This window comes from Alligator mississippiensis, chromosome 2 (assembly GCF_030867095.1).
Source record: "Alligator mississippiensis isolate rAllMis1 chromosome 2, rAllMis1, whole genome shotgun sequence".
In the NCBI taxonomy this organism is placed as follows: Eukaryota; Metazoa; Chordata; order Crocodylia; family Alligatoridae; genus Alligator; species Alligator mississippiensis.
In genome coordinates this window covers 164,484,288-164,496,685 of record NC_081825.1, presented here as the reverse complement: position 1 = coordinate 164,496,685, position 12,398 = coordinate 164,484,288, and the positions used below count along the sequence as shown (strand labels likewise).

At 45.1% G+C, this 12,398-nt stretch overlaps 1 protein-coding gene across 5 annotated transcripts in view; it reads left to right on the top strand.

Annotated features, from left to right (window-relative positions):
• The window catches only part of USO1 (USO1 vesicle transport factor), a 90,447-nt gene that overhangs the window by 17,296 nt on the left and 60,753 nt on the right, over positions 1-12,398 (top strand). For 3 of the 5 annotated variants that reach the window (XM_059722352.1, XM_014611570.3, XM_059722354.1), the window contains exons 4-6: positions 1,364-1,443; positions 3,785-3,796; positions 9,795-9,895. In XM_059722352.1, the coding sequence (XP_059578335.1) occupies positions 1,364-1,443; positions 3,785-3,796; positions 9,795-9,895 (193 nt within the window). The remainder of the gene's footprint in view (positions 1-1,363; positions 1,444-3,784; positions 3,797-9,794; positions 9,896-12,398) is intronic. The other 2 variants (XM_059722353.1, XM_006273715.4) reach the window with 1 other exon arrangement.

Here is a 12,398-nt window from a genome sequence, read left to right as displayed (position 1 = left end):
TGTGACCAGTGGGGTCCCCCAGGGCTCCGTCCTTGGACCCATACTGTTCAACATCTTCATTAATGATGTGGACACTGGAGTCAGAAGCGGACTGGCCAAGTTCGCCGATGACACCAAACTTTGGGGCAAGGCATCCATGCCAGAAGACAGGCAGGTGATCCAGGCTGACCTGGACAGGCTCAGCAAGTGGGCGGATGAGAATCTGATGGTGTTCAACGCCGATAAATGCAAGGTTCTCCACCTTGGGGGAAAAAAAACCTGCAGCATCCTTATAGGCTCAGCAGTGCTATGTTGTTTAGCACTATGGAAGAAAGAGACTTGGGGGTCATCATTGACCACAAGATGAACATGAGCCTGCAATGCGATGCTGCGGCTAGTAAAGCGACCAAAACGCTGGCTTGCATCCATAGATGCTTCTCAAGCAAATCGCGGGACGTCATTCTCCCCCTGTACTCGGCCTTAGTGAGGCCGCAGCTGGAGTACTGCGTCCAGTTTTGGGCTCCACAATTCAAAAAGGATGTGGAGAAGCTTGAGAGAGTCTAGAGAAGAGCCACGCGCATGATCAGGGGTCAGGGAAGCAGACCCTACGATGACAGGCTGAGAGCCCTGGGGCTCTTTAGCCTGGAAAAGCGCAGGCTCAGGGGTGATCTGATGGCCACCTACAAGTTTATCAGGGGTGATCACCAGTATCTAGGGGAACGTTTGTTCACCAGAGCGCCCCAAGGGATGACGAGGACGAATGGTCACAAACTACTACAAGATCGTTTCAGGCTGGACATAAGGAAGAATTTCTTTACTGTCCGAGCCCCCAAGGTCTGGAACAGCCTGCCGCCGGAGGTTGTTCAAGCGCCTTCATTGAACACCTTCAAGATGAAACTGGATGCTTATCTTGCTGGGATCCTATGACCCCAGCTGACGTCCTGCCCTTTGGGCGGGGGGCTGGACTCGATGATCTTCCGAGGTCCCTTCCAGCCCTAATGTCTATGAAATCTATGAAATTACCACAGTGAACATGAAAAGAGCCAAATAAATTATGCTTTGAAGTGATCAATTTGACCTTAACATACAGTTATTGGAAAAATTCTGGGTAGCTGAAATGAGCCATGAAAGAAAAGACATCTGGAAGTATCCTTGAGCATTTTGGTATGGACTTTTAGCTTCATTTTGGGGAACAAAAGTAGGAAAAATATTTTGATTTATTTGGTAACAATATTTTCAGATTTTTTTTATTACATCATGAAAAACAAAACCATTCATTACATCTGACCTTTTAACATACGACATTTGTCACTGCAAATGTGGTTGTAAGGAATGTAAGGAAAAAACCATAACTAAGTTACTAAAGTGGTACTTTTATTTACAGTTCAGATTCAGAAATAATTGGCTATGCTTTGGACGCTCTCTACAACGTAATATCAAATGACCTAGAAGAGGAAGAACAAGGTAAGCTTGCTGGAGCAACTTTTCTGCATTTACTTGATAATAATAGTTTGTGTTCATATTAAAATGTAATAGTATGCAGTTTATTAAACACTGTTTAGATAATGGGATTTATCTTATTATAATGCTAGATTTATGTTAATGCATGGTATCTTGAGTATAACTGACAGTAATATTAGCTCCTTCAATCCATTTCTTGAAGTACTTGTGAACAATTTTTTAGGTTAAAAAGAGGTCTTTTTTTACTGAAATAAAATCTTCAAGGAAAAGTTCTGACAGTCAAAAAGCTGACCTTGTAGATTAATCGCTATATGCTATTTACGGCAAACTGTAAGAACATGTCCTTTATTTCACGGTAGCCTTTTTGATCACTTAATCAGTGACTATTGCTTAAGACATTGGCCCCTTAAACAAACAAACAAAAAAAATAAAGGTTGCTTTGCAAGTATGAAAATACTGTTTGTCACCAGTGCTATAGTCTTCACATTAAAAAAAAAAAAGTGTCTCCCTTTTTGCCCCATTTGCTTTCATAATTGACTAAATATTTTAATAAATTTGGTTATGAAACGAGATTTTTAAGCTGCTCAGTTTTTCTCACAATTTATATGACAAGAATTGGAACAAATGGTTGGTAATAAGAGGATTAGGCATCATGATGAGGATTCCCAGTTGTTAAATTCATCCATGTCAAGTGATATTCTCACATGGGGCTTTTGGGCAATCATGGGCCTTTGAAGACTTTTTCTTCATGTGTAGCTAAAATGGGCAATATTTAAAATATGAATTTAAAGCAGATAGTTCTAAAAATGATCCTTTACTTGCTTACCATAAACATTAAAGGTGTAAAGAGAACCTGCTGTGAATTATTATAAGTGATTTTGGAGGTAATGGACACTTTGCATTAAATACTATGTACTGGAAATTTGGGTTTTTACAATTATCCAGTAATAGGCTAGGTAAGACTCATTGCTCAAGATGTGTACAACAGCTATTCAGTCAAGTGAGATTTGTTTTGTTTTCACTTATTAGGCAAAGACAATGGAGAGAAAAGGTTAAAGTGAGGGCCCTCAAGTGAAATAGAATTAAGATATTAGAGGGGAGTAGAGGGGGCAGATCTATCTGATGGTCATACAAATAATGCCTTGGAAGAAGAATTTAGGAAAATAAGAAACTTAAGTATAAAGGCGTTTTCCAAATAAACATAATATATTTAAATATCCATGTGTTCTTAATCTCACCATACCAGTCCTGCCAACTTTACAGGTAACTTAACAGCACTTAGACCTTGCTTTTAGTCTTTTACTGTTGATACCACTGATTCTATCCTGCCACGGATTTTGTGTTTTGAAAAGCTGGTTAATGTTGCCATTTCCATTTGGATGCATTAGATGTGGATAAATTCCTTGCTAAAAAAAAGATGTGTATTCAGAAAGTTGCTTAAATGGCTAATGCGTAATACAAGTCTTGATGGAAAGTAGCTGTTGGTTGACTAGCATCTATAGCGTGATATGCTGTCGAGATACTGGCAGAAATGTAAATGAAATCTGCATCACTTCTCCTAAAAATCATTATCCCATATTGTAGGTTGCTGAACAGGAGAGAGTTGCTGGCTGAAACGCTGAACGTGCATTATGAATCTTTTGACCAATCCTTCCTTTCTATCCTTGTTCTCACCAAAATGTAAAGTTGGGCTGTCCAGCTTCTAAGTGGCCAGGAGTTATGTACTCTGTGAGCTAAATGCAGGGGTGGGGGGACATACCCCTTCTCTCTCTGCCCCAACATTCCTCTCCTGGGTAAGGGCAGGAGAGGTGGAAGCTAAGGAAGGATGGGGAGCCCAGAGACCCTGGCTTGAGCAGCAACTAGGTGGGAGCCTGTGGGCTGCAAATTAATGCCTCGGTGGCCACGTGCAGGCTGCCAGTTTAACAGCCTTCATGTTGTAGTCTTTCTTCAGAGCCACCTTTATGGATGATAGTAGGCATACATGTTAAATACTGATGTTGAGACTTAGCCCATGGTTTTGCTAGAGCAAGTAGGGGACTATTTTATCAAGACCACTGCCCAAAGGAGGATGTTTGAGTGCAAGAATGTTAGTTGCAAAAGACTGTTAGGGATTTAGTGAGTGTGTACGTTTGATGAGAAGCATCAAAGTTGAAGACAGTTGACTCGAGTAATGAAAGAATAGTTGTGGGAGAATTTGAGCATGGCTGCCTCTTGAAATGTAGGCCTTAACTTTATTACTAGCTGTGCTGTTGTACACTGCTATGTGGAAAACTGATTTATTTGTGAACCTTTCTCTTCTTTCTTTCTCTCTCTTCTTTTTTTTTTTTTTTGGCTACCTTTGCAGATGATTCTGAAGGTAAAAATCCTGAATTTGTTTGCATGGAGCTCATTTAGTCATAGTTGCTAATTGTAAATTACTACCTACTGTATCTCTTGGCTGTTAAAAAGGACACTGTCAAGGTTTCTATATTACTTTACTGAAGATTTTTCATAATCTCTTTATATTTAAAATTCAGTTTCCCAAATTTGTTTTATTACTTGAAATGCATATTTCTCCATTACATACATATTGGTCAGGTTGTGGGTATGTGACTCAGCCTGTGGATGCTTAGAAATCTTACTGGCACTCTTATACCTTAAGTTAGGGGTTGTCAACTGGGGGTATGTGTACCCCCCCCCCCCGGGTACTTGAGAAGGCCCTAGGGGGTATGCGTGGGCAGGGGCGCTGTGCAGGCACTGCCCACCCAGTCAGACTTGGGGGGATGGGGGAAGCCTGCACATGGCAGCTGCCGCTGTTCTGCATTCGGCCGCACGCACCCCTCCGCCCCACAGTCCGTGTCCAGCCGCCAGGGGTACACTGATCCAAAAAGGTTGAAAACCCCTGCCTTAAATAATTCTCGGTTAATTGCTCTGTGATATGGTAGTGTTGAGCAGCAGTATCCAAATAAACAAGTGGACATACACAGAGTTGCATTGTGGAAAAGCATCAAAGTAATTAATAACTTTTTGAGTACAGAAGTCATAGTCATGCTTCAAGCCTTCTGGCTTTTTGCAGTGTCCTTTTTCAGTAATGCATGTTAAGAATATGGCCTTATTGATATACAAGGTGTAATAGGGCAGTTCCACCCTATGGGGCAAACTAACTTAGACTAACTGGTGGATTGATCAGCTTTATTGATTATTGAAACATCTAAAGCTAACATTCATAAACAGGAATTCCTTTAATTCCTTACTTGCATGCAGTTTAAAACTTCACTAAACAGGCTATAGCACCTGTAACAACATAATTTGGTAGTATGTGAACTCCCAAGATATCCTTCGTTGTATTTTCTGCTGTTTCCTCTTAAGCTTTTTATTTCCGTTTTACCTTTTCTGTTTGGTTTTTATTTTTTGTATTTTTTTTCTACCATGAACTACCATATAGTATTTTTGTTAGCTTGTATTTTATTTGGCCTTTTATATATAATAGTTCAGGACATAGTAAATAGGAACCAAGCTTAAAGAGTAAGTAGAACTCTTGGCACATTGATAAAAGCAATTGGTGTTGCATTGCATGTATTCAGCACGGACTTCAGCATTAAAACTCTAGAGTTTTGGTGGAAGACCAAGTGCCGTGGGCTAATACGGATCTGTTCATAAATTTAACTCTTTTTTTTTCCTGTTAGCTGTGCGTGCTCTGGAAGCTGTAAAGTTTTGTTCTCCTCTTTGTGAGAACATCTTGCATTCACATTGGTTCAGTTACAGAATTTACTCTTCAGGATTTCTTGACTGTTCTGCTTCATAGACTCTTTCCCTTTCCCCCTGTAGTCAACTTTGGTTCACTTTTCACTTTAGGAAGCTTAGCTTCCTAAGCTAACATTTCAAGTGAACCTATCAACCTTAATTGACTCTATTTTTCCAAATCACAGGCTTCATATACAAGTGACTGCTGCACAGAAGACATGTAAATTGTACATAGTAGACCAGTGGTGGGTGAAATACGGCTTGCAGCCTGGTTCTGGCCCACAGAGGGACTTTGTCCAGCTCATGGCAGGTTCCTAGGTCCCACCTGACTGAGGTGCTGTCCAGCATGTGTTGCATCTTGCAGCTCCCCTGGGCACACAGCGGGGCTGGGGCAGCTCTGCAGTTGGACTGCCTTTCTAGGGTGGCCCAGAGCCAGCGGTGGTGGAGAGAAACCACAGGGCAGCCTGGGCACATGCTCTGGGTGGCTGCAGCAAGAAGGGCCCAGCAGTGGTGAGGGGGAGGGGCCACTTTTCCCCATGCGTAGCAGCAGTTTCTGCCCAGCTGTTGCTCATTGTGGGCAGGTGGTCCGGAGCAGGCATGGGGTAGGCTGGGTTCTGGGCTGTGCGTGTGGGTTCTGGCTGGTTTGTTCTGGCCAGGGCGAGTCTGGGGTGGGCTGGGGTTGGGGCTGGGGCTATGCACTGTTGGCTGTGACAGGGAGGAGCCACAGGGTACATGGGCTCTGGGTTGTTCTGGGGGATACTGACTGACCTACAGCAGCTTCCCCAGCTGTCTGTGGCCTGTGGAAATTGCCCACCTCTGTACTACATCATTGGTGTACAACCTTTTCATCTTGTAGGTCAGATGAGCAGTGCCAGGTCCTTCCGCAGGCTGGATCTGGTTGTGTGGATTTACACAGCTTGACCTCTGTCTGTCTGTCTGGGATGGAGGGGTATGATGGAGTGGCCCCAATCTGGATGCATGGGGAATGGGATGGAGTGGCCCTGATCTGGATGCAAGCTTCTGTTTCTGGTCTGGATGTGTGGGGCGTGGGTAGGGTATGGCAGGGCAGGGTAGCCCTGATTCTTGCCATGGGGGTGGGGGGTGAGGTATAGATCAGCCCTGATCTAGACACATTGGGAGTTGAGCAGCCTGGCTCTGATCCAGATGTGTTGGGGGTGAGGGGTGGGGCAAAATTAGATGGGGTGGTCTTGACCTGGGTTTGGGGGTGCATGGGGGAGCATCCTGGCCTGATCTGGAAATGCATGGTGGGGCCTGGTTCTGATCCCCCTTTGCTCCACTGGCCTTGGTGAGCTTGGCCTCGGTTGTGTGGAGCTTTCGCAACCCTTTTTATGCTCGCTTACCACAGAGTCTTGTATCTCACTGCTCTGCTAAGTGGCCTCTATATCTCCCTTATAGCTACGTCCATTCTGCTGGTTGTTATCAAGAAAGCGTTAATGACACTGTCCTTCCACTCATGCTCATAAAGTACAGAACATAAACTTTGTCCCCACTGGGTTCAAAAAGTACCAAAGAAACAAACTACTCAGCTTACTGCTGCTGTGATCCCTGCATCTTTGGTTCTGTTCCCCATGTGCCCTGGGACCTTACTGATCTGCTGCTGGGCTGTCTACCCTATACCTCCCAAGGGTCTATCATGGTTCTGCTGATGTGCCTTTCTTCTCTCCTCCTGGTGCTCTGGGACCAGCTTTTATGTCTTGAGGCCCTTCCCTTCTGCTGGTCACCTGACCCTGTCCAGTCAGGCCATCAGAGGATTTCCTTTTTACAGCCTTGCAATCTCTGGGTGGGGTGAGTTTGCAGCTTGATGCCAGTTGTGTTTCTTCACCCCTCTGGCCTGGAAGATCCTAGCCTTGCAGCTCTGTCGTTTTAGTCTCTTCAGTAACAGGGACGAAATCTCCTGTTATACCCAGTCCAATCCATGAACCATTCAGTGGCTTCCAGATTTTATTTTGGGAACCACTGAACTAGAGCATTCAGTCTCATACAGTAGCTATGTTCTGCATGTATCATTGTGGAAACAGATATGGAGTGCGGGTTTGTTTTCTTAAGGAGAGCCCTGGCTCTGAGATCATGTGGAAGCAGAGGAACAGATGGAGAGAGAGAGAGTGGCATGGGAGAAGAGCACAAGAAACTGAGTGAAATTTTGGTGTGGGGGGAAAAATGGACTTTTTGTTGGACTTGGCAAGAAAGGCGGGGGTGCAGGAATTGGAGGAATGAAGTTAGAGCACATGACTCCACGGACAGACTCCCTGTCTTTGCACTGTGCAGGATGCTCCAATGTGTGTCCTACACCCCCACTGACACCCCCAAATGTGGTCTCTGTGGTTCCACCACATTGTTGTGTTTTATATATTGATGGTGAAAAGTAAAATGTAATGGGGCATAGTGGGTAGATATAGTAGAAAATGGGGAAGAAGGAACTGTATGGTGGAAAACTTGATGGTATGAAGAACAAGGCTCTATGGAGGGAAGACAGTGTAGCTGTGGGGAAAAATATGCAGGAAGGAGACACTTGAGGCCTGTAGTAGTAGAGTGGTTAGAAGCCAAGCATGGTGGGACTTCTGGTTTTGCCTTTGTGCTTCAACTGGCCTCTGGGGGATTTCTGCCCCCCCCCCCCGGCCAGTCTACTGATGGGACCAGAAGTTTTTGACTGTATGTAGGTGGGACATGAGATGCAAAAGGTTGAGAACCTTTGGCATAGTGGATGGTGTGCTGTTTGTGGACCAGGAAAGTAGTGCGCGATAAAGGTGTTTGGCATGGATTGTCTTATCAGTAGCATGCTGAGAACTTGCCAAGTCAAAGATTTTTGCCTAAACTGTCATGAATACAAATGTCTTCAAATACCTATTTTTTCTATACTGTAGTGTAAAGCTGATGAATGTAGTTCTTTTTATTTCTAAACTTCCCCAATGTGCTTAGGTATGCCCAAACTTTAAGAGGGTTAGCTTATGCATGTTCACCTCTTCTGTATCTAATGGAACTAGTGAGGAAGCTTTATTCTCAGATTGATTTTTATGAGAGAGTAACCTCTCCTACCTAATGGATGGAGACGCACACTGCCTGTTTTGTGACCTCAGTGAAACATGCATCAGGGATGAATTTCTGTGGCTATTGAACTGCATTGGATTTGAGCCAGTGACCTGCCAGTGACAAGTTTATCTCATGAATGATAGTGCAATTAACTAAATCAGATTCTCTCTATCTCCTTGAATACGAGTGACTATATCTATATCACAGCAGGACTGTGCTCTGGATGAGATGCATGCAAGTGCACCTCATGCATCCATTCCTGTTGATAAGCTTCAAATCTGAAAATAATATGGAGAAGGTTACTCTGGCTTTTCTCAGGAATGCTGCAGACAGATCCTACGAGTGACTATAGAGTGGCCTCACAGGCATATTTTATTTTGTGCATGTAAGGTGCAGTGGTCAGGTGTGGCATGGTTGGAGGATATCCTTGGCAGACCACATTGGGGTAACAAAGGACATGGCTGTGGTGGCAAACTGCATGTCGGCCTATAGACTGATATCCCTTGGCAAATTCCTCCAGTGAACATTCCTTAATTATCCAGAAATTCCTTAATTATCCAGTAATATCTAACCCTAAGTATTTGATGTAATGACTACCTTTTTGGGTTGTCCAATATAAGCAAATATGCATGATGCAAAAAGTAGTGTTGATGTTTTCTTTTAGACTGTTGGAATACTTTTTCTTCAATCATTAATATTTTTCCAGTCTATGCATCATGTACATTCCAAATAAGAGGTAGCTCCTTGTGCATCTTGAGTAAGTTTTTTGAAGGCTGGGTAACAGGATGAAAGTGAATTACACTTATGGAATTTGCATAAATCTAGATCTAAACGACTTGCAACAAATCCATTTGAAAATTGCTACCTTTTTTGATTCTTTAGAGGTTTTTAAACACTGAAACGAAAAAACAATCCCTTCACAAGAGCAAAGAAGCTGCTTGCACTTCCAGGTTTAGATGCTTTTTCCTGTGAACTAAAAGTCTGTAAGTGTGAACTATAAATCTGCTTTTCCTTTGGAAGTGGTATGTGTGACACCCTCTTAATTGTTGACTTTAACTGTATACAGACTGAGTCACTAGAGCTTTTTTTTTCTTTCATTTGAAAAGGAGGATGCTTTCTGCTCTGAAAGTTGTTTTTTTACTTGAAACATAGGTTACTAGCAATTTTAGCATGTGGTCCTGCAAGTGAGATTTGGTATGTCTGAACAGATGCGACCAAAACAATTTCTGGTAAAATATTTAATGAAATATATTTTAGATGATTTTAACCTGTGAATCTTTATTTTCCTGTAAGGTCAATATTGTCTTCAGTGGAAGCTGAATTGGGTCTTTAAATAGCAGAAAATCAAGAATCTATCAAGTAAAGTAATCTAGCTCCTCATTTACAGTTGAGACTTCTGGAATAGAAACACTTAATTCTCTACTGCAGAGCCATGGCGTTTAACATGACATAGATTTTTTGAGCCTTCGTTGTCTTTGTACCTTACACAGGGTGTGCGCGCGCTTGCTTCCTATAACCTCTCAAGGGAAGTTGTACAACTACATTAATTCTACCTTGTAACAAGTTGTATTTGAATGTTACAGAAGAGAACTCGCAAAAACAGGTTGATGATTTGGGAAGTCAGTTTACAGAAGTTTTCATTAAACAGTCAGAAAACATCACCCTCCTGTTGACCCTTTTAGAGGTGAGTTAGTAGTGAGGTGCTTTCAATTTTTTTTAATGTTGTCTTTGTGTATATCAGCTGTGAGAGAAACCTGCCAGTGTTCCTGCACAAAAGAGTATCTTGCATCACACTTTCAGTTATGATCCATGATTTTCATTCATGGACCATAACCTGTCTGTAGATTTTAATTTCTTACTACAAATAAGCTCTTTGTTCTGCACATCATTAAAGCCTTATGTAACTTACACTGTCAACTGTAGTAAATGCTCCAGCAGTTTATTGTCCAGATGAAATTATGCCATTAAAATTTATATATATATGCAGAATCCAAAATATTTGGCATTTAACCTAGTTGAAATTTTATTTTAAGTTTTATAAGATTTTTAGTGTCTTACATAGAAGTATCAGAAGCACAGTCTTAGGGGTGTAGTCCTAATCACACTAGATTTTAGTCCAAGGGTGGACAAAATGCAGCCTGTGGGCTGGATCCAGCCTGCCAATTGTCTGCAGCCCGCAGATGCCCCTGTGGCACTCAGCATGGGGCTGAGCCCCACCTGCTCCTGCTTGGGGTAGTCTGCACCATGTTCCCACCCTGCACCTGCCAATGACTCCTGCCCTTGCCAGCATGCACAGCTTCCTGGCAGGGCTGTTTCTGCTGCTCCTGCTGCTTTTGAGGTACTGTTTGGCTCCCCCACCTCCAGCGGCTCCTTTTCCTGCTCCTGTTGCACTGCTCCGGGCAGCAGGTAGTGCAGGGAAGCCACAGCGATGAAAGGGATGTATGGCAATGACCACATGTCCAGCCAGGTGTGGGGGAAGCTGCAGTTTTGTCTCCTGCCCCAGCGCATGGGGCTCCAGCTCCCACTCAGCTGCCTTCCACCTGGTTGGCCGCCTGTGGATTGCTGCTCATCACTTTGGTGGGTGGAGTGCATGGGAAGAGGCAGGGAGTTGGAACTAGAGCCCCATGCGCTGTGGCAGGAGTCACATAGCTGCAACCTTTCCCTGTGCCTAGCTGGGCCAGGCATGTGCTGCCTGGCACGTGTCCCTGTGGCCGCTGCCACTTCCCCCACACTACCTGCTCTTCAGAGTGGTGCAGCAGGGGCAATTGGCAGAGGAAGAGCTGGTGACAGTGGACAGTACTGAGCAGTACCCATGTGGCTGCAGAAGTAGTGGGAGCAGACCTGCTGGGAAGCTGTGAGTGCTGGCCAGGGCTGTGGCGGTGTAACGGGGCCTTCTCAGGGCCAGTTTACCTTTGGCCTGCCCACCTGTTTCTGGGTCAGCCACCTGCCTTCTCGCCCGTCATGCCTTGATGATATTTAATTAATAGTTAATTAAGCAGGAGGCTGCCCATTTCTTGCCCTGATGCCAGGGGGCGCTATCTGCGGCTCCATACCTCCCCTATACCGCAGCCCATGCCTCACAGATGGCATCTGGCTGTTATCCACATCACCAGTCCCACACTGGGCCCCAGAATCCTCCTATCAGGACCCCTCCAAGATCCATCCATTCAGGTGGCCTACCCTGCCCTCATTCAGGCTAACTAGCTCCCTGAAACTATTTTCCCCTCTCAGGTGTTGTTCCTTCCCCTGGGACCTTTGGCCACACAGGCCCTGGCCCCACCTCCAAGACCGGTTGGGCACCCCAGGCCCTCCAAGCTCTGAGCGTCCCTCGCTGTGGGCCCTTGGCCGTTCTGGTCCTGGCCCCAGCCCGGATCAGTCAAGGGTACTCTCTTGATCAGGTCGGAGTCTCTAGCCCCACTCTCACTCCTGGGGTCTGCCCTCAGGACCCTACTAGTGGGTGACCCACCCAGTTGTGGGAGCTGGGGTTAAGGCACCCCGACCTGCCTTTCACCAGGGTGGTAACTGGCCTGGCATTTCCTGGGGGCTCCCACGCCACTGAGAGCCCCACCAGGCCACCTACTCCCGGCAGGGTGCAGTTTTAGGTCATGCCCAGGACCAGGAGCCTCCTGATCATCCCCTACAGCTCCTCCCTTACCTCTAGGATGATGCGTGAAGCCTCCCAGCCAGGTGATGCTGCTGCCTGCTTGCTAGCAGTGAACTGCCCTGTTTATATGGACAGCCAGAGCTCTAAAATGGCCACCATAATTAAGCACCTGCTGGCTGCTTGGCCCCAGGTCTTAAAGTGGTAGGCACAAACAGTGCCCTGCCACAGGCAGTGTTGTTGGCAGGCCTGGGCAGGAGTGTGGCACAGGCTGCCGCAGGCGGGGCTCGGCACTATGCAGAAATGTACCTGGACGACCCTGGGCAAGCTCTACTGCATGTGCCCCTTGCCACCCCCTCCCCCCCCCCCAACTGGCTCCCGGGACTTAGCACATGGGTAGCTCTCCCAGCCACATGTGCACACCCACCCCCCTACACCCACAATATACAGAATTAAGACTTTTCTTTGAGCTGTTATGCAACTGCTTCTATATACACTACTCAAAAATAAATCAGGGCAAATTATTTTTTGAAATGAAGTTAAAATGTTACAGTTATGGGGGTTGGTAATTTTTTGGGCAGAGAGC